General features: G+C 38.3%; 1 protein-coding gene across 3 annotated transcripts in view; it reads right to left on the reverse strand.

Moving 5' to 3' along the window:
- NFIB (nuclear factor I B) overlaps nucleotides 1–21952 on the reverse strand; it is a 240167-nt gene that overhangs the window by 76863 nt on the left and 141352 nt on the right. For all 3 annotated transcript variants that reach the window (XM_021718358.1, XM_021718359.1, XM_021718357.1), the window contains one exon: nucleotides 3831–3899. In XM_021718358.1, the coding sequence (XP_021574033.1) occupies nucleotides 3831–3899 (69 nt within the window). The remainder of the gene's footprint in view (nucleotides 1–3830; nucleotides 3900–21952) is intronic.

Below are 21952 nucleotides of genomic sequence, written 5' to 3' on the forward strand. Positions count from 1 at the left end.
GGCTTGAGGCACACCTCAAGCCACAACACCAGAGATTTTTTTTTTTTTAAATGTGAAATCCCACAGTAACCACATAATTTAAAATTTATTATTAGAGCTACGTTCTATGTGGCACTGGAAGCAGGGTACATGCTGGAAGGAGGCATTTGAGGGGTTCAGCAGAAGTAAGCAATCCGTCTGGCTTCCTACCACTGGAATGGATACAATTCAAAGACCCAAGTTACCAACAGGAAACATACAGGTCGTATCTTGTATAAACTACTGACAATTTATTAAGCACGTGTAATATGTAGGCAAAGATTTATAATTTCTATTGAATACACATGGCTCCATATTCAACACAGTGTGCTTGGCTACAAACAAACTAGGTGTAATTTATAGTAAAATGATGTAAAAATCTTCAGAAATTTTGTTTTTCCTAAGTTTTGCTCCATAAACGTTATTCCAGAGCATTAAGCCAGCAATAAAAAAGACAAATATTGAGCGTTTATATGTGGGAGCTAAAAAAAGTTGATCTCATGGAGGTAGAGAGTAGAATGATAGATACCAGAGGCTGGGGAATCGAGGTAGGGCGAGGGAGTGGTGGGCGGGTGATAAAGAGAAGTTGGTTAATGGGTACAAACATACAGTTAGACAAAAAGAATAAGTCCTAGTGTTTGGTAGCACATTAGGTTAACAATACACTGAATATTTCAAAACAGCTAGAGGATTTGAAATGTTCCCAACAAAGAAATGATCAATGTCTGAGGTGATGGATATTCTAAATACCCTGATTTGATCATTACACATTGCATGCATGTATCAAACGTCACACGTACCCCATAAATGCAAATACATATTATGTATCAATTTTTTTAAAGACAGCAATAAAAATAATTTGCCTACAGACTTGTGTATGGCCACTGTAAAACTTTAGCATGCATTCTGTCAATAAATGAGAAGTTACGGAAAGAAAAGTAGATTAATAATAAACATGGCCAAAATCCTAAAATAGCACACACAAAATTTACTTAATGTCAGAGTGTGTGACGACAGTAAGTCTCAGTCGGATATTCCAGCTTCAGCCCCTCTGGAAGAACTTATATCAGAGCAAAGATCAGCATTAGCGCCTCTCCCAGACCTGCAAGAAGGTGAAAGCTGCAAATCTTGTTTAAGAGGTTGCCAACAACCTGTCAGAAAGGAAGCCCCAAAGAACCTGAGGTTCTAAGGGTTAGAGGCCACCCCTTAATCTTTCTTATTGTTCTCCTCACTACAAAAGCTGATCTCAAATCAACTTTTAAGATGGAGATAATATCATTTAACTGAGAGATCACTACCCTAAAGCCGAATAGCTTCATTAGCTAAAGTCAACATACACATTAAATGGGTCATATAATAGTAAAGCCCTAGGGGACAGAAACCATTAGCATACTGTGAACATTCAGAGAATCAGAATTTGTGATATACAGCATGAGCGCTGAGCCGAAGTTTATGTTTACTTAGCAAACTTTCATTCACAAACAATGAAGTTCAATTGTGGAAACAAGATTATAACGTGACATATTAAGACACAGGAGAGTCACTTCAAGCATTTCAGAGACACCTATTTACATATAGAGGAGACAATAAATGTTTGCTCAGTGAATTATCTAATGAATGAATGTAGATCATTAATGTGCTAATTACAAATCAGTAATGCTTGTGGTGACAAATAACCTAAAAAGCTCTAGGAGATGACAGCGTGGATTAAGGAATGAATGAAGTATGTTAAATTTACCTTGCTTTTGAACTGTTATGGAAAAATATTTTAAATCTATTTTTTTAAATTTGAAATTCAGATTTTTCAACATATCACTCTGGGTTTTCTTTCTTTCTTTCTTTCTTTTTTTTTGAATCGGAGTCTCACTTGGTCATCTAGGCTGGAGGGCGGTGGAACGCTCCAGGCCACCGCAGCCTCGACCTGCTGGGCTCCGGCAATCCTTCTGCTTCAGTCTTCCAAGGAGCTGGAACTACAGGCATGCGCCACCATGCCCGGCTAATTTTTTTATTTACTGTAGAGATGCGGTCTTGCCAAGTTGCCCAGGTTGGTCTCGAATTCACGGGCTCAGGCAATCCTCTCACCTCAGCCTCCCAAAGTGCTAGCATTATAGGCATGGGCCACCGCGCCCGGCCACACTCTGGGCTTTTGAAGGTTCCAGTGTGTTTCTCTTTCAACAGCACTAGACTGATATTACCTACAGTGAAGTATTAAATATATATTTTCTGACAAATGACTCTACTACCCTTTATTAAGAAGAATGAAAATACATCATGGTGCTAAGACAAAGACAAATGGAGGCATATAATTTCACAAGCCTCCTCCTAATTCTAGCAGTGATGTCTTTCTGCTAAAGAGCAGTATGAGGAAAACACACACATACACCTCCAAATATTCCCTGCCTTACGCGGTACTGGATAGTGGTCATGAATAAGTCAGGTATGTTCCTTTTCTAACCAAAAACTGAAAGCACAAGCTTTCAAATGTTGGAGGCCTTTGGATATCACATATTGATACTGTGAAACACATAAGTCTCTGTGCCTTTGACAATGCAGTAAACCATTAAAATCCTCATGCCCGGCAGCTACTATCCTGGGGCAACTGGACTGCAGGATATTAGCATCTCTTCTCTGTCACTGACTCCAAGTAAAGGTTCCCATGACAGAAGTCTTTTGGGCATACATTTTTTAACTCCAGAATTATGCCAGAAGGGATAAGCTACTTCATATCTTAATTATTCATGTACATCACTCCTTGATATACATGCTATTTGCCTTGTCCACTTCAGAAATTTGAGTTATTTAAGAAACTACGGATTCAAAAGACCTAGTACCCTATAGCTGGAAGATATCTTCACTGAACAAGACTCTGAAGCACTGCTTGTTCTTACCCTCATTAACTCACTCTCTCGGTTCTTTCTGGATCATCCTGATTCTTATTCATGACCTCTGAATTTGACCCAAATGAGAAACATTGCAAGGATCAAAGTGCCACTTCATCATCTGAATAACATCATTCCAAACTGCAAAGCTTTCTACCAAAATATCAGGTGAAAACAAATCCTTCCAAGATGCATAAACAAGCTAAATCGGTGAAGGGAGAAAGAAGAAAGGAGTTACCTCTTTCCCATAATGAGATCCGCATCTTCCATACATTTGCGCATGCTAGCAATAAGTAAAGGAGTTAATCGAGGCAACTTCCTCCTTGCTTAGAGAGCCAGCCAGGTGAGCTTACCCTAGAAAAATCTGATCCAGTCTGCCAAGAACAGTGTCTCAGGTGAAGTGGCTAGTTAAAACAATTGGACATTGTTCTGGATCACAATGCTTTCTATCTATATCCAACTACAATCTGCAAAGTTAATTTCTGCATCCCTCTAGACTCTGCACGTTAGTGTGTGTATCCTGTACATCTCTAAACCCCCACCAAAATGTTAGTAAAATGAAAAAGCACTTATCTACAGGAAACTTATGTGGGTTATCATAACAACATGGAGTACATTTAATTAATCGCACTTCCTTTGATATAAATGGCCATCTATGGTCATAGAGAGAACAGCGAATTAAGTGGATACCAGTAACACGGCAATCAGAGAAAGGTAAAAATTATTTTTGTACAGCAGAGTTTTGATGATTTGAATGCAAAGATTTTAGAAAACCAGGCAAAATATATTCACTTATGATTTCATCAAAAGAGTTAAGATTTTTAAACTCAGATTTTCCAAGTATGTGATCATTTTTTATACTGTATTTAAAGTTCAAAATATAGAGTATTTAAAATTATGCTGTATACTTAAATAATAAAACAATTTACTTACTTCTGGATACCCTTACAAGTTCTGATACATTGAAGACTCCAGATTTTACAAAACTATCCTCAAGGTATCCTGAAAATAAACATCAGGGGGAAAAAGATCAACACAAGCAGGAAGCAAAATAAATGATTAAACACTAGAATTAGTTTAAATGTTTTAAAACCAAAGGTTAGAACAAAATATGCTTAACAACAAGGACAAGTTTAAAAAAAAACCAGAAACAAAAACAAAAATTTCTTGTGAATGCAAATTGGATCTGTTTAAACAAAAGTAAAACAAGTAAAACATTTAGATGCTAAATAATCTCCTAGGACAATTTTTTCCTTAACTTCCTGAAAGTACAGGGCAACTGGTGTGGTTTGATTTGCCGTGGCCCACACATAGAGAATGAAGGTCTGTGGGTTCTCATTGAATGCATTCAACACAGCACCTGGTAGGCTAAAGTCTACCCATTAAAAAAAAAAAATTAAAGAAAGAAAGAAAAAGGAAAACCACAACCACAATTAGCACCTTGTTGGAAACACTTCAAAGATCGCTTGAAACCACTCTTTCGCAAATCCTTCCCTGATTAAAGAAAAGTGAATTGCTGTTACCAGCGCTCCCACCCTTGTTCCAGGGTCACCAGTAAGACAAAAGCAGAACCTGTATGTACAGCGAGTACAATGCTTTCCACTGACCTACTTCTGTGCATCTTTAATATCACAGACACGATTTCAGTGCTTTCCTCACCCTTGCTACGCCTCCTTTGGACTCTCTCAAGAATTGGACACATTCACGGGCAAACAAATGGTGGTGAATCAAATGACCTTCATGTGACATTAAGGCACAGGGCCCACAGTGCCCAGGAAGATGCCCACAAAGAGCAGTAATTCTACCCCCCGCTCCCTGCCTTATTTACGTCGGGGTGGGGAGGAGGGGGTGGACAGTGAGAATACCTTAGAAAGGAGGGCCGTGGCTTACTCTTTGCTGCCCCAGGGAGAGAATGAGTCTGAAAATCCTCAGAACTGAAACACTTCCCGGGAAAAAAAACAACCAGTCGAACAGACACACACACAAAAAACTCCACACCAATTTTTAGATTCCAAGAACTGGCATTTGGACCAGATTTGACCTAAAGCTTTGGGGCCGACCGAGGGATGAGATTCGGTGGGTGCGTTTGAGGCATGGTGGTTTAGCATGGAGCACTGAATTAGAGAGCTGGGATTGGAGGGCCAGCCCCAGTTTACCAGTTCCACAGTATCGTGGCCACATCCTTAGTCCTCTTTGCACCTCAGATTCCTTAGCGATCAAATAGAGACAATCAAACCACCCACCTCATAGAGTTGTTATGCATATTAAGTGAGATCAAACTCACGATATGTGTGCTGGTTAAATGTTATCAATAAGTTGAGATGGGCCAATGGAGCCGCCAATCCGCTGTACACTGGATTACGCACTCTGGACTCCCAACAGTCCAAAATTATTTGTAAATCTGCATTTAGAAAAGTTGCCAGAACAAAGTGGAGACCAAAGGGAGGCCCAAACTTTACCTGCATGATGTCCACTTGTATACCTAATCCTGAATTGTACCCCACATCTTTAAAATAAGATAAAACATGTAGAAACAAACAAGAAATGTTATTTTAAAAAAATTGTTCAAAGAATAAATGTTTAAGTTTCCCTGTTACAGAATGCTTCTCAAGATCTGCCTGTGTGTACCTGACAGTTCCTGGTAGGCATTCGTTAACATTTGCACAGATCTTATATGCTGAAAATTAACTTAATCAGGATGCAATCTAACTTTTTTAAGACCAGAAACAATAATCCCTTTGCATGAGCATGGGACTAGATTATATCAACACCAAGAGTACAAGAATAAAACTGAATACTGGAATCAATAAAACTTAGAATTGAAAAAAAAAAAAAGAAAAGTTACCAGAACAAAGGTCACCACATTGCTTTTTAACCATACATAGTATAAGAACTCAGAAAACCATTAGATTAGCATATACACATCACTGCTGTGAACTGAGAAGCCACGGATGTCTGTGCCTGCTTGAAACCCACCTACTCTTTGCCCTTTTCAGAAACAAAATGAAAGAGAGAAAAATGATAAGATCTGAACTGGCAATAAAACTTAGGTGTAATACTAACTCATTACTATGGGGAAAAAAACACTGTTGAGAGGGTTATAACAAAATGTCCCTATCTGATGCATTTCCATCTTAAGACTCTTATTTCTTGATCAATTAATTTTTTACCAGGTTAAATTCACTTCAGTGATTACTGAGAAACATCTACGTAACCAGCACAGTACAAAGAGCTAAAAGTCAGGGATACAAAAAAGGACATTGACTCCCTTTGCCTAGTTGGGGAAAAAGACCTTTTTAATTTTCAGAACCACTATAAATTATAATGGCAGACAAAGTTTTTTGTGGCTTCTGTTGTTTAAAGTATCGTTTATTATACTTTATTTTTACATAAAGTAAATATATTAATAAGGCACATATATTAAGCACAGAACCTTATTTACCATGACTACAGCACACATACTTAAACCAGTTGGGCCAGATTATTTGTTGGAATTTGTAAATGCCTGCCCCCATATCTGTCTCTGCAGCTCCCTCTGACCAGAAGGCCCTCTTTCTACACACTGGGCACTCATGCTTTACTGTCCAGCTCACCCACTGCCCGCTCCATCAATGACTCCTCTCCCTTCTTCTCCCACCCCTGGCCCAGCCAGAAATCATCTCTTTCCTCAGTACTCACGTGGCACCTAATTTGTATTTATTTTCTACTTTGCACTTTCAGATTTTCCAAGATATCTATCTGTCTTCAAATCTTGTGTTCCTTGCTGGATTACCAGCTCCTTTATTTCGGGGAGTGACTGGGTTTTGTTCCTTTCTCTGTCTCCCTTAACAACTAACTCACCCATGGCCCAGACATATGAATAAACAGGCACAGAACAAAATTTTAAAATTCAACTTTTAAAATCAGGGTCACCAATTGACATCTTAGTAATTTTATGACAATGTAGATGAAGATGGTTTAAGATTTATGGACAGTCATGGTGACCTTTGCCATTTCCTGGAACTCATTGGCTGAAGAGATTATTTAGGCTTTTGGGTAGAATGGGAAAGAGCAATGATTAGGGTCAGATTATACCCTTGACCTTGTTGTGTGCTAAGGTGTACAAAGTAACAATCACAGGATTAGGAGTGTTTAAACAGTAGGAGCTCAACAATACTTGTAGCACAAATTGATGAAGAGTGACTAAACAATGAACATTTCAATGATATTTGTATAAATTATGTCAAATGTAATACATAACAACACTGCAATATGTATATATCATCTGAATTTCATTTCCTTATCACACCAATGAGTAGTGAGAGGTCCGTGAACTTCTAAGTCATGTCCATTAACATGGAGTGGTGTGTAGGCCTGTTAGGAGCCAAATCAGGGGGGAAAGACAAGCCAGTTCAAAGCTGAATCTACCAGTGGGAAGACACTAGCAGTCAACCATAATCAAAGTACAATGACGAGTTCACAGAAAAGGGAAGGCAATTCAGAACATAGCAGGGTATTTCTCTACTCGCCACCTCCAACTCCCAAAGCAAAGAAATTGTAGTCTACAAAAAAAAAAAAACCCAAAAAACCTGATGTTATTTTACTGGAAATACTCATTTGTCAGAACTGTTTTGGAACCCACTGGATAAAATGCAAAACCACAGGTCCCACTGCACTCGACTCCTGCTGAAGCATAGTGAGCCTTCAGTGGAGTAGACTCCCTGAGTCCAAGTGGCAACGCCCACTGACAATGAACTGATGGGAACGGGCACGGGTGGGACCAGGCGAGGGGGAGCCTGAGAGAAGCGTCTGAAGCACAAGCTGCCACGGTCACGCATCTTTGCATGCAGCACAGCCTTTGCAAGGGACAGGCATGACTTGAGACAAGACAGAGTCAAAAAAGAAACAGCGTTTGAGATAGTACTTGGACACCTAACAGCGCTTGCATAAGCATGCAGGAGACAATACACTTGAAGACTCCAAGTATGATCTTGCAATGGGTCTGGAGCCCTGCAACAGTATAGAGAGAGACAGCCAAAACATCAGGTTATCTGCTGCTAGCATAACCCCACCTGTAACCTCCAGGCTACCGGGCCTTTCAGAAACATGGTTTTCACATGTTACTTGGACCACTGTAGACCTAAATAGCTGATACGAAGGCCAAAGATCTTAAAGAAATTTGGAGATATTTATACAGTCAATTCCCTTCGTCTGCCAAAGGAAATATGAGCATCTCTGAGGCAGAACAGCTGCTTAATGGTTACAGAGCAATATTACACAACAGCTTAATCCAGGAAGAAAAGAACAACTCTGCATTTGGGCAATGCTGTATTTACACTACATGTATGCTTTAAAAAATAAAATTGAGTAGGGAATAAAGACTTCCACAGACTGAAAAGTCTCAAAGGCAATATCAAATTATATTATTTTATTTCTTTTTTATTTTTCTCTAACAAAAGCAACAGTAAATCACTACTCAGAAGTTAATATAGTGTTTAACCTCCTTTGCAAACAATAACAGAGGGACACAATTGCATATCTAACTGTTAATATCTCAAATTATAATCAGCACCATTTGAATGTTAAACAACATTTACATAAAAAATCCAAAGGAAGACGGATAATGCTCATTTTTATAGTCTACTGTGTTCTATTCTTGAAATTAAAAAAAAAAAAGCCACAGAAAGCAGTTATTAAATTCATGAAAGCGGTCTTCAAGTATTTGAAGGACTGTTAATGTAGATGGTGGATTAGACTTATTCTGCATGGTTCCAGGAGCTGTTTTTTGGCTCAATGAACAACAGATTTGTCATCCAATGAGAAAAGTACTAAAAAGGCACGTGAAATTTTGCAAAGGTAAAATAAACCAACATATGTCCAGCTACTGTGTTAAGACCTTCACAAGCATGAATTCACTTAATGTTCACAATTATCCTACATGTCATATTATTGCTGATTTTCTACAGAAGAAAAAACTTTGACCTACAGAGATCATTTCCCAGTGGTTGTAAAGGCCCCCATTAGATATAAGAATTCTTGCTTTTTATACGGGAAACTTAAAGAAACCACCTCCAAAGACCACTGCATCCTTCAGAATCCACTTTCTTGCATAGGTGTTTTCCTATGTTATTTTCCTTGCATTGTTCATTTGGAGAAAGTACAGATGGACACAAGACATCTCACAGGTGTTTTCCTGCTCTATGATTGGAATTGTGCACTTCTTTCAACAGAGTGTAAGAGATGGCTTAACTCTTTTTATTTTTTAAGGGAGAAGATGAGATTATTTCACACTAGTTCTTTGCCAATCTTCCTATAGCTCCAGATTCCACAACTACACTGTTGGCGATTTTCTGGTAGTGGTGTCTTAAGACATAGGTCTATCTTCAGTTTGTCAATTGATCTGAATCGCCCGTGGTTAAGGTTGTAAACTGTGACTATAACATAGAAACAGGAATCATTACAAAGCTAATGATTCTCTGCACAGAAACTGAATCTCAACCAATATCCAAGGTTAACATTCTAACATTAATTTAAATTAAACTTATTCTCCAATATGAAATGGAAACCCATGATGGTGATTTATGTGACTTGGGAGAGAGTCAAAAATTTCCCAACCTTAACATGCTCTGATAGCACTATATTAATGTTATTTATAGATGTTTTTCAATATTTCTTTCCAGTCCTATAAATTTTTTTCCTGCATACAGAACATATAAAAATATGTATACTTATATTTTTCAATGGTTACTAAATCACATACCTATAAGAGATAGAATTTTAAAAAAATATTTAAATTATCTTTTTTAATTTTTAATTTTAAAGATGTGGGGTACAATTCAGAATTAGGTATACAAGTGGACACCGTACAGGTAAAGTTTGGGCCTCCCTTTGGTTCCCACTTTGCCTGGTTTGAGATCAGGTACCCTTATGGATGTGTGCCCCTACCCCTACCCCGATAGTATTCTCTTTTTTTTTTTGGAGTTGGAGTTGGAGTCTCACTCTGTCGCCCAGGCTGGAGTACAGTGGCTGCTCTCGGCCACCGCAGCCTCGACCTGTTGGGCTCCGGCGATCCTTCCGCCTCAGCCTTCCAAGTAGCTGGAACTACAGGTGTACACTACCTACCACACCTGGCTAATTTTTTATTTATTGTAGAGACAAGGTCTCAGCAAGTTGCCCAGGTGGGTCTCGAACCCACGGGCTCAGGCAATCCACTCGCCTCGGCCTCCCAAAGTGTTGGGATTACAGGCTGAGCCACTGAGCCCGGCCTAAATATGTATTCTTATAAAATCAACACCAAATTTAAATACATCTGCATCCTGCTTTTTAAATCTATGAGCACTGTATCTTCCCCTTTAGATAAAATACTTTTTCAAAAACATGATTTTTATGACTACATTGCATGGCCATATCATACTTTATTTGACCAATTATTTGACCATTTTCCTATTGTTTGGCATTTTAGGTTATTTCCCATTTTAAAAATTATTATAAACAAACAGCACTGCCATTAACATCCTCATACACAAATCATCAGCAATTCTCATGATTTCCTTAGGCTGGCGTTCCCAGAAGTAGAATTACTGGGTCAAAGGACACAAACTCTTTTAAAGCTCTTGGGAAAAACTGTCAAGCTGCTTTCTACACAGGTTTTTGCCAATTTATACCCACCCACGGTAGGCCATGAGCACATCTATCTCACAAGCTTGCATCCAGAATTACATATTAGTAAGGATTTGTATTTAATTGTGGGAAGTTGATAGGGAATGGTTATCATTATATTAATATTATAACTTTCATCTTTTTCATTGTAATAAAATATTTTTCAGAAATATATCCATATTTTTTCAACAGGACATTAAAACTATTGAGCATTTCAAAAAACAAGAACAATTAAAAATGTTTTAAATATACAAAATAGGCAATGTGTAAGCAGAAATATTTTACTTCTAATATTAATAAGATTACTCTTCAGTTTCACAGTAAATGATAATTATCTTATGATTATTAATTTATCATTTTTTTCTAATCATCTGAAAAAGTACTCTTACTCCTAGTTTCCTCAGAGTTTTAAAAGTTTTTCTAATGAGAATGGCTATTGAATATCATAAAAATTTTTTGGCATTAGTAGAGGTTATCCTTTTTTTATCTTACAATAAGTTATCTCTATATACTGGATATTATATTATATTATAGTACATACTAAATTTTTGGATTCAATTATCTTTGTCCATGGAAAATAGTTCTTTTAATTTCTGTTGAGCTGGTTTGCTCACAGCTTCTTCCAATATTTCTATATGTAGCTAGAGAACTTTTGTGGGAACTTTTGTACTTTGTCAAGTTTTTATGCATGGGTTATATGCATGCTTCATAAAATGGTTTAGATGACACACCAATATGATTTATGCTCTGGAACAAAACAAAATATAGTTTCATGAAAAGTTCTTAAACATTTAGAAAAATCTTCTGGGAAAATCATCTTCTTGAATCTGTTTCTGAGAAGATTCGTAAACAACTTTGAGTCTTACATAAATTATTATGCTACTATTGCTTTGTAGTGTTGAGGGAAATTTTGTTAATATTTTTCTGAGAAAATATTCAGTTTTTCAGGTTTTTAAAATTCATCAGCAGAGATATTTTAGAGTTTATTAAGTGGACTGTGTTCATTTTTATGCTGCAATAAAATTATATGCATGCCTTTTTATCTTTTTAAGGGATGTAAAAGGTATGCCTCCCTCCAAATGCACTAAGGCATACACATGGGAAAGACAGCCCTGGAACAAGACTGCCAGGACTCAGCTCTGTCACTTTCTACGTAAACCGGAAACAAGATGCGGAACTTCCCTACACCTCACATTTCTCTTCTCTAACATACGAATGAAAATCATACTACCATAAAGTAAACGTGAAAACTGCATGTTGTTTTCAAGTAATAGTATAGAAGTAGACATTTCAAGAGCAGGACAAAAGAAGGTAGAAGTCTCAGGAACTGGTCAGACTCAGTGGCTCAGCCTGTAATCCCAGCACTTTGGAAGGCCAAGACAAGTGGATTGCCTGAGCCCATGGGCTCGAGACCAGCCTGGGCAACTTGGTGAGACCTCGTCTCTACAATAAATCAAAAATTAGCTGGGCGTAGTAGGGTGCGCTTGTAGTTCCAGCTACTTTGAAGGCTGAGGTGGAAGGATAGCCAGAGCCCAGCAGACGCTGGGGTGGCCGCGAGTGTGCTACTGCACTCCAGCCTGGGCGACAGAGTGAGACTCCAACTCAAAAAAAAAAAAAAGTTTTAGTAACAAAGAGAAAGCAAAACACAATGAATAAAAATGTGAGCAAGACAGCAAACACAGGGAAATAGGATATAAAATATATAACAAATATGCAATAAACTAGAAGAAATAAAATCAAATACATCATTCATTACAATAAATATAAGTGGACTGAATCTTCCCATAAAGAGAGCTTAGATCAATGAGGAAAAGAAAAATCCAACTATTTTCAAAGAAGAAGAACAAAAAGTTGTAAATAAACGGGTAGGCAAAGAGAAATCCGACAAATTCAAACAAAAAGAAAGCAGTGTCAATCAGCATTGCTAAGCGGTGATTTATGACAAATAACAATAACTGGATAAAGATCATTATGAATAGGCAGAAGACACAATTAATAAAGAAGATACATCATAAATCCCATATGTATCCAACAATATTGCCAAGAAAATAAACAAGAACTATTAAAAAACAAGAAACTTGACAAAAATACAATCACGTGAGAATTTTTAATACACTTCTTTTAGGATTGAACATGACTATTAGATGAAGACTAACTCTATATCACCCAAGTGCAAATTATATTTTACTGATCTGTTCATAAGACTTAAAAAATATCTATATTGATAAGGTTCTTGACCAAGGAGACAGGTTTTAAAAATCCCTAGAAGTCCAAGCTTTTGTAGGCCATACAGCCTCGTCTTTGGCAGATAAAAACAAAAGTACATAACCAAAAGTGATCAAATTCTCTGAACCACTTAGAAATTAATTAGGGAAGCCGGGCTTGGTGTCTCAGCCTGTAATCCCGTGCCTTTGGGAGGCTGAGGTAAGTGGATTGCCTGAGCCCGCGGGTTCAAAACCCGCCTAGGCAACTTGGCGAGACCTCATCTCCACAATAAATCCAAAAAATTAGCCGGGCGTGGAAGTGCACGCCTGTAGTTCCAGCTACTTGGAAGGCTGAGGCGGAAGGATCGCCGGAGCCCAGCGGGTCCAGGCTGCGGTGGCCGGGAGCGGCCACTGCACTCCAGTCGGGGCGGCAGAGTGAGACTCCAACTCAAAAAAAAAAAAAAAAGAAAGAAATTAATTAAGGAAACAAACTATGAGATAAAGATAAAATCAAAAGAAAAATCATGAGCGATCTAGAAAGCAATGAAAAGAAAGGGACAAAATAAAGGAACTAATTACACGCTATAAAATAGAAAAGGGAGCAGTAAAACAACCCAAGAAAAATTTAAAAGATGGCATTAAAGATAAAAAAGCTGAAATTAACAGAATAGAAAAGAAAATAATATTTGAAACAAGATTAAAATAAAAGATGATTCTGAAAAGACCAGCAAAAGAGAAAATCCAGTTGCAAGCCTGATTAAGGAAAAAAGGAGAAAGCAAAAATATACAAGGACAGTCGTGCGTCATTTAACAGGTATACATTCTGAGAATTGCATCATTAGGCAATTTTGTCATTGTGCAAACATCACAGAGTATACTTAGACAAGCAGATGGTACAGCCTACTACACACCTAGGCTATATGGTATAGTCTATTGCTCCTAGGCTACAAACTTGTACAGCACGTTACTGCCTTGAATACTATAGGCAACTGTAAAACAATGTTAAGTATTTATGTATCTAAAATTAGAAAACAGACAGTAAAAATACCATGTTATAATATTATGGGATCACTGCCATATACATAGTCTATCCTTGACCAAAATATCATTATACAGTGCATTACTACAAAAATAGGAGACATAACCATAGAAACCAAATACACTAAAAGGATTATAAGAGAATTACACATACAACTTATTGACTACAACTTTGAAAACTTAAGTGGGCAACTACTTAGTAAAATAAAAGTAACCAAAACTGAGCAAAAGAGTAGAAAACCTGAATGGATCAATCAACCTAGCGCAGTGGTTCCTAAATTTGCTGAACACTGGAACCACCTGAGATATTTGAAAACAATTTGTGCTTGGTTTCCAACCCCAGCTATTCTGATTTAATTGGTATGGGGTGAGACCTGGACATGAAGACTTTTTAAAAGTTCCCCTCGGGCAACCCTCTTGGGTGCCCTCCCACTGTGGGAACTTTTCTGTCCTCTCAATAAATCCTGCTTTCTCCAAAAAAAAAAAAAAAAAAAAAGTTCCCCTCAAGTGATTCAAATATGCAGCAAAGTTTCTGAACCACTATACCAGCACGTTCAAAATGTGGTCCTGAAACCACCAGTGCTAGCAAAACCTGAGAGCTTATTAGAAATGCAGAAGAACAGGTTCTATCCCAGACCCTCGGATTCAGAATTTGCAGTTTAACAAGAACTGCAGGTGATTCATATATACTTTCAAATCCAACAAACCCAGAACATCACTAAAATGTGATTAAAGAACCATCTTTTAAACATCACCAGGTCCAGATGGGTACCCAGCTGGATTTTACATATCCTTTATATAGTCTTTAAGTTTCAATGTTGTTTATATTCTCGTAGGCCTTAGAAAATGATGACAAGATTCTTCAAGAAGAAAGTGCTCTTATGAGCTTATGAGGCCAGCAAAATTTGAATACCTAAATGAAGAACTTCTGTTGTCAAAGAAAGCAAGCAACCAGCCAACCAAAGATCAAGCATATGTATAAATGCAGCTTCACGAACCCTAAATATCATCAAATTGAATAAAACAATGTTATCAAAAGAACAATACACTTATCATTAGGGTTTATTCTGTGAATGTGTGCAGTTCACTATCAGAATATTTACCATTATGATAGAGAAAAAAAGTCACATGACCATACCAAGATGCTGTAACTTTACACCATGAAGCAGGCTTACCTACTAAGAAATCTAAGCAGAAACGGAGATAAAAGCAAACAATACAGACTTTTAGCCAAATTGAACAACAAATTAAAGGAGAACACTAGTATGCCATTCCTAGTTTCCCAACCTCCCCCTGCCTCTTCCTCTTTTAGTCCTTAAAAATGTAATCTGGAGGCTGGGTATAGTGGCTCAAGCCTGTAATCCCAGCACTTTAGGAGGCCGAGGCAAGAAGACGGCCTAAACTCAGGGTCAAGATCAGTCTGGGCAACCTGGTGAGACCTCATCTCTACAATAAATCAAAAAATTAGCTGGGTGTGGTGGCACACACCTGTGGTTCCAGCTACTTGGAAGGCCAAGGGGGAAGGATCGCCTAAGCCCAGCAGGTGGAGGCTGCAGTGGCCATGAGCATGCACTGCACTCCTGCCTGGGTGATAGAGTGAGTCTCTGACTCAAAAACAAAAAAAAAACAAAAGCAAAATGTAATCTGGAACTAAGCCTGTCTCAAAAAAACACTGTACAATTTCACTTCTGTAAGATATCATAGAAACAAAGTAGAATGGCAGTCGCCACGGGCTGGGGAGAAAGGAAATGAATAGGGAGTTGTTATTTAATGGATATTGACTTCCAATTTTGTAAGACGAAAAAGTTCTGGAGGTTAATTTCACAACACTGTAAATATACTTCCCACTACTGAACTTAAAAATGGTTAAGATGATAAAATTTATGTTATGTGTATTTTACCAAAATGTTTAGAAAATATAATCTGGAACCTGGGACCCAGATTATTGTTAACATATTCTTGTTTACATATATTCAAGAACAACCTTTTCCATTGGCATTCATGTCTGTAATTTTATTTATAACAATTACACGAGCAACTTCTCAGTTTGTTACTATTCTCATAATTAGTCTATGCCTATATATTTATATATTTAGTTATAATTTTCTGTTCCTACATTTTTTATTGAGTGGTCACAATGCCAGCTGGAATAGGTTTTCAAGTAACATTTTTACAAAGAAAATGAAAAAAACCTATATTGTGAGTCCATAAATAATAAAGAATATATTTCTATTGCCTTCAACTGGAGGTAAAACTCCTTGAAGAGAAAAAAAAATGTCATCATAATTCTAAGTATCATCTCCATTGTCTTCTGGTTTTTATGTTGACATAAAAAGAAATACACAGGTAGTTTGTTCTTCACCCAGGAGGATTACAAGATTTTCTTCATCCATGAAATACAAACGTTTCAACAGAATAGATTTATCTAAAAGATCTCTTTTTATTGTAATATACTAGGTCCTTTTGGTCTGCAGATTTAGATCATTTTTAGCTCCTAAAATAATTTCTTATCTTGCATTCATCCTATTCCTTTCCTAAGTTTCCTGATCTCTTCACAAAGAATACCCAAATAGGCACTTGATTCTCTGCTCCTCCACCACTGTTCTTCTCATCATCTTAATCTCACTCTTCTTTCCCTCAGCTTTTGGAGCAAATACATGGAGTTTGTCCTGTATATCAGCGGTTATTTCCATAATATCAGTTCTGTTTCTTAATCCCATGCATATTTTGATTGTATGAAAGCAAATTTCATTTTCTTGCTATTTTTCCTCATCTCACTAAGTATCACATTCATTGGGGCTACAGATTTTTCAGCTCATTTTTCATAGAAGCCTTCTGAGAAAACAAATTGTTTTATCTGAAATTTTTTTCTAGTTCTTCATTTTCAAAGATCTGTTCCACCAGATCTTGATGATGTACCCTTTCCCTTGTTCTTTAGTATTTTCTCACTAAAGGCATACTGTTGTGTCTTTTTTGTTTTTGTTTTCTTTCGACCCTATCCAGATTTGAGGTGTAGCCTCAGAAAACTGTATGGCTTTCCTTTGGCTTCATAAGTGCATAATATCGGTTGAGAGTGAAGGCTCTAGAAATGACAGAACCAGATCAGACACCTTGCCTTACCACTTGCTACTTTTATAACTTTGAATAAGTTACCTGACTTTAATAAAAATAGTAATGATAAAAATAACAATAGTAATGGCTCTTGTTTATTGAGTGCTTACTACCTGCCAGTTTCCATGCTAAATACTTAAGACTCTTCTTTGGTTTACTTTCCAGATTTGCTCCTTTTTGTTAACAACTTGAGTAAATCCTTAAATTCTCTAATTAGCCAGTAATGCCAAACTCAAAGATCTGAGGTGAAGATTAAATAAGAAAGTGCATATGAAGTGCTTAGGATTCAATACATGATGATTGATAATGGCAGTCATGTAATATTCATAATAATATTAGTCAACATTTGTAAGCATAGCTCCTAGCCAATTGCCCAGGCTGATTTTCCTTTAGCTAATGAGCCTCCACTATAAAGAAGTGGGCTCTTATTTTCATCTCACCACCAGAATTCACTAATGGGAAAAGACACAAAGCCAGAGATAAAATGACGCACTGAGTGCTATTACTGTAAAGTTGCATTGCAGCCAGGGTCTGAAGAAGCCTCAGGGAAAGGGTAGCGAGGAGGTAATGCACACTAGGCAGCAAAACAACATGAGCAAAGCCACAAAGGAGAGGCACATGCATGGCTAAGGCCAAGGTTGAGTGCCTGATCCAAGTGTACGGTGGGCAAATCACAAAGACCCATATTATGTGTCGTGCTAACGAGCTAGGCTTAGCCTAGTGTGGGGACCTTGGAAGTATGTAAGGATGTGAAAGAAATAAGCAGATTTGCACATGATGGACCTCACCACAGACCTGTAATGGATATATCCCAGGGATTAAGAACCAAGGCAAAACACCAGCTACAGAGATTAGGAAATTAGTGAAATGATCTAGGTGAGCTAGTTAAAGGAGCAGAGTGTAAATATCTCTGAAAAGCAAAGAAGATTTAGCACCAATTATCTTCATTTAAAAAATATGTTGTCTTCTCCATCCTATAAGGAACCCCATCAGTGGTCCAAGCTCTACATTCCTTCCTCTGCTCTTCCTTCTATGTGCTTTCTCCTAAAAGTTCATAGATGCTCTCTTCTTAGCAACACTATAGAAGGTAACATGATCACGTGGGTTATTGTTGGCCATCATTTAGGACATATTAAACATAAATTAGCAGAATATTTTTTATGTTGCGACATAAATGGTCATCTTATATTCCTGCCTTGTTTAGAAAACACTGTTCTGCTTAGAAAGTACCTCAATATGAAAAAATGACAGCAATCCAAAATACCAAATTGGAAACAAACAAACAAAAATCTATTGCATTAAAAAAAAAGTGCCACAAAATAAGCAATGGAGTCAATTCATGATGCCACTGTTTGCTTCATGGGATTAACAAGTGCACGTGATAATTCTAATAATCGTAAGATCAACCTGAAAGTCAAGCGGTTTTCCTGTCTTCTTCCTCCTGAATACTATGGGGACATGGATATTCTTCAGGTATAGAGTGCTGGGTGGGGATCGAGGGGGGAGCATAAAGTCAAGAATTAGAATATTTTCACTAAAACAGGAGTTTAGCTCTAGTTGAATTATATAAAATAAAATGGAAGCGGTCAAAGTCCCAAAGAGCAGACTATGCAAGTCAAAAGACCCTGGAAGACTTGGATCACCTTCGAAAACCAAAACCTCATTATTTTCTCTTAAATTCTTCTGTGGTCAATGACATTATTAAGCCAAAGCTAACAAGGGTCAAATTACTACAAAAAAAGTACTTGCTTAAAGTATTTAATGCCTTGATACTCTTTTGTAGTTACAGAAAGGGAAATAAAAAATGAGACTTCAGTAGATTTACCTAATATCTTTAAGTCATATACTTTAATCTTAAGAGGTAGAAAAAGATTAAAACTCAGTTAGTTAGATACATATCTACTCTCTACTTAATATTTTATTCTGTTTGCAATATATGACTATAGAATTGATCCCTCTTTCCAAGTGTAATGCTTTACGATGTAACTGGGGGTTGCCTTGGTACCTTTGTACAGGACAGTAAGTCCAGCACACTTAGTTTCTGCAGAATCAGTGATTCTAACTATTCTGGAGCAAGCTCACTATACCTGTGATATAGAACAATTTCAGCTCTCCAGTTGTGAGGAAGAAAATGTTTTACATTATTAAATTGTAGCTGTATGCCGCAATAGCAGATCTTATAAATATGGAGAGGGAAGGGAATTTAATTGAGGGGAAACCTTAGACACAGGAGGTCACCGTAAAAGGAACATGAGAGGCTTGGATAAAAGCATTCACTAAAATACCGCCCAAAGCAGTGGGTACAGTCACCACCTTACCTAAGGATATTTACAACTGAGACCTCTTTTCACATGAGAATTCTGACCCTCCCCATGGAGAATCTAGACACTCAACAGAGATAAATTTAGATTATAGCAACATCTTTTAAAATCTAACAAAGTACAGCCAATTTACATGCAGGCCCTCTTGGAAGTTTTCAGGAACTAGATGCGATGTAAATTAATTAAGCGCCTGCATCCATATATTAAAATTTTATTTGGACTCCATGGTACCCTACGACATCATTTCAGATACCATGAGACCCTAAAATACAGCTATAAAATCAAGAAAACCAAAAGTTTACATAACGAACTATAGCCCATGAACTAGTCCTTTCTCTCACAGTATTGAGAAAGGAGAGCATTTTCCGTGTTTAAATCCCACTGGGACAGCGTGTCCCAGGACGGGTCCTGGCTTGTGCAAATGCAGAACTCCCGATGCTTGAGAAAATACGGGGGAGGAGGAGACACGGGGTCACCGAGCCCTCGCAACGGCAACAAGAAGTGAAGGATGCCTTCCTCTTCAGTGCTCTGACCTCACAGTGTCAGGAACGCTCAGTTAGCACCCCCTCCCCAAGCTGATCATACCGGCCCAGGCAGGGTCCCTCAAGATTCACCTCCATCATCCCTCACCCTTGGCCCACTGCCCCTTCTCTCAAGGGCTGCTGGCGCTACGTCTGCCCCCAGGAGCCCAGGTGAGGTGCCCATGCTGGTCTGCCTGGAGATCTAGACTTGGTCCCGTTGACACATCTCCATGAAGGCATTTTCCTTTCTTTCTCTAACAGTGAGCGCTCTAATTAAGCACATAGGCCAAGTACAGACAAGGCAACAATTTCCACATGTTATCAACAGGCAGTGCACCTCAGGAAGTTGTATTCTTTACTGAGGGCAGAGGAAACAGAGCAAGGAGAAAAGTACTAACCATGTATCAGAATGACTACTGACTTAACTTTCTGACCAATGGAAAAAAAATGCTTCTTTTTTTTTTGAAAGTAGGATTTATTAAGAGGACAGAAAAGTTTCCACAGTGGGAGAGGACCCGAGGGGGCTGCCCCCCAAAATGCATTTTAACGTATATTTGCCAATAACAAATTGGGACCTTTGGCGAATCACTTAACGTACTGTTTTCATAAATGGAAAAAGTTGGACTAGCATTTATATACAATATTTCTTTAAATAATGTAGCTGAAAGTGTGGCAAGGGGGGAAAGATGTTGGATTTTAGTAGTAAATTAATCATTTAAAAAAGGCATCTCTTTTCTGGGAGAGAGATGTGTAAAGAAAGATTTACAGTAAAAAGTGGCCATCATAATGAGGGCAGAGATGTCCAGTCCTGCCTGAGGAACCTGATAAGATGCGTGGAATTGTTTGGATAGAAACGTTGGACAGGAATTTGTAGAGTGGATCTAGTCCTGGTAGGGGAAAAGCATGGTACGTAGAACAAAGGAAAGGAAGGGAACTTGGTAGCTAATACTGAGCAGCATTTAAAGCCATGCCATAGAACACAGGTTTGTAAATACTGTGCTCTTGGGCTTTTGCTCAAGTCAGATGTGTGTCTTATGAACCGTACTTGTATACAGGAGCAGAGAAAAAAACTATAGGGAGAGAGAAAAGGCAATTAAAAGGTTTTTGCACCATTTTAAGCAAGAAATATGACTGAGCTGCCAAATGAGGGTAATGGGAACTGAGAGGTGCAGGTGAATTCATGAGACCTTCCTGGGTGGAATACAAAAGAATATGGGAGGTAAGAGAGAAAAAGGCTCCCAAGAAAGGAGACACCAAGAGTGTTTGAGTGGATTCCAGTGGCTCCCAGATATCGCATAAAGGAAAACAAGTAAGTCCGGTACAAAAGAAAACAAATTTCATTTTGGAAATATTAAATGTGTGTTAACCATGAGACATCATGAGAAATATGTCCAAAAATCAAATGGACATGTAGGTCTGAAACATTAGGAGAGACAAGACCCGTTTCAAAGGTAAACATCTAAGAAAAACAAACAACAACAAGATAAATGCACTTTAAAAATGCCAGGAGGCACTGAAAACACCTGGAGCACGAAGATAAGAATCTGGTTAAATCACCATCAGCAGAAAAAAGAAAGATCCTGGGTTACCAGGAGAGGGCCTGTTTTCAAACGCAAGGGAAAGTTTTCAATGGAGCATGGCCAACTAAGTCAAACACTCAAGAACGGGAAGCAGAGACAGTATGGAAGGGAACCCCTGGAAACAGCCCACACTAAGTCATGAATTTAATGAGGATCATTTCAGTGTGGGCAGAAGTCCAGTTCTAAGAGAAATAAAGACGGAATTTCAGCAACTTTCATGCCATGTCAAGAAAAAGAAGAGGGAGATGAGACACTTGGGTGAAGGGGGTTGAAGGGGTTTGTCTGAATGAGAAAGGAAGGAAGGAAGGAAGGAAGGAACGGAAGAAGGAAGGAAGGAAGGAAGGAAGGAAGGAAGGAAGGAAGGAAGGAAGGAAGGAAGGAAGGAAGGAAGGAAGGAAGGAAGGAACGAACGAGCCGGGCTCGGTGGCTCAGCCTGTAGTCCCACGCCTTTGGGAGGCTGAGGTGAGTGGATTGCCTGAGCCCGCGGGTTCGAGAGCCGCCTGGGCAACTTGACGAGGCCTCATCTCTACAATAAATCAAAAATCAGCCGGGCGTGGTAGCGCAAGCCTGTAGTTCCAGCTACTCGGAAGGCTGAGGCGGAAGGATCGCCGGAGCCCAGCAGTGGAGGCTGCAGTGGCCGGG

This window comes from Carlito syrichta, unplaced genomic scaffold (assembly GCF_000164805.1).
Source record: "Carlito syrichta isolate Samal-C Ts95f unplaced genomic scaffold, Tarsius_syrichta-2.0.1 Scaffold312123, whole genome shotgun sequence".
Taxonomy (NCBI): domain Eukaryota; kingdom Metazoa; phylum Chordata; class Mammalia; order Primates; family Tarsiidae; genus Carlito; species Carlito syrichta.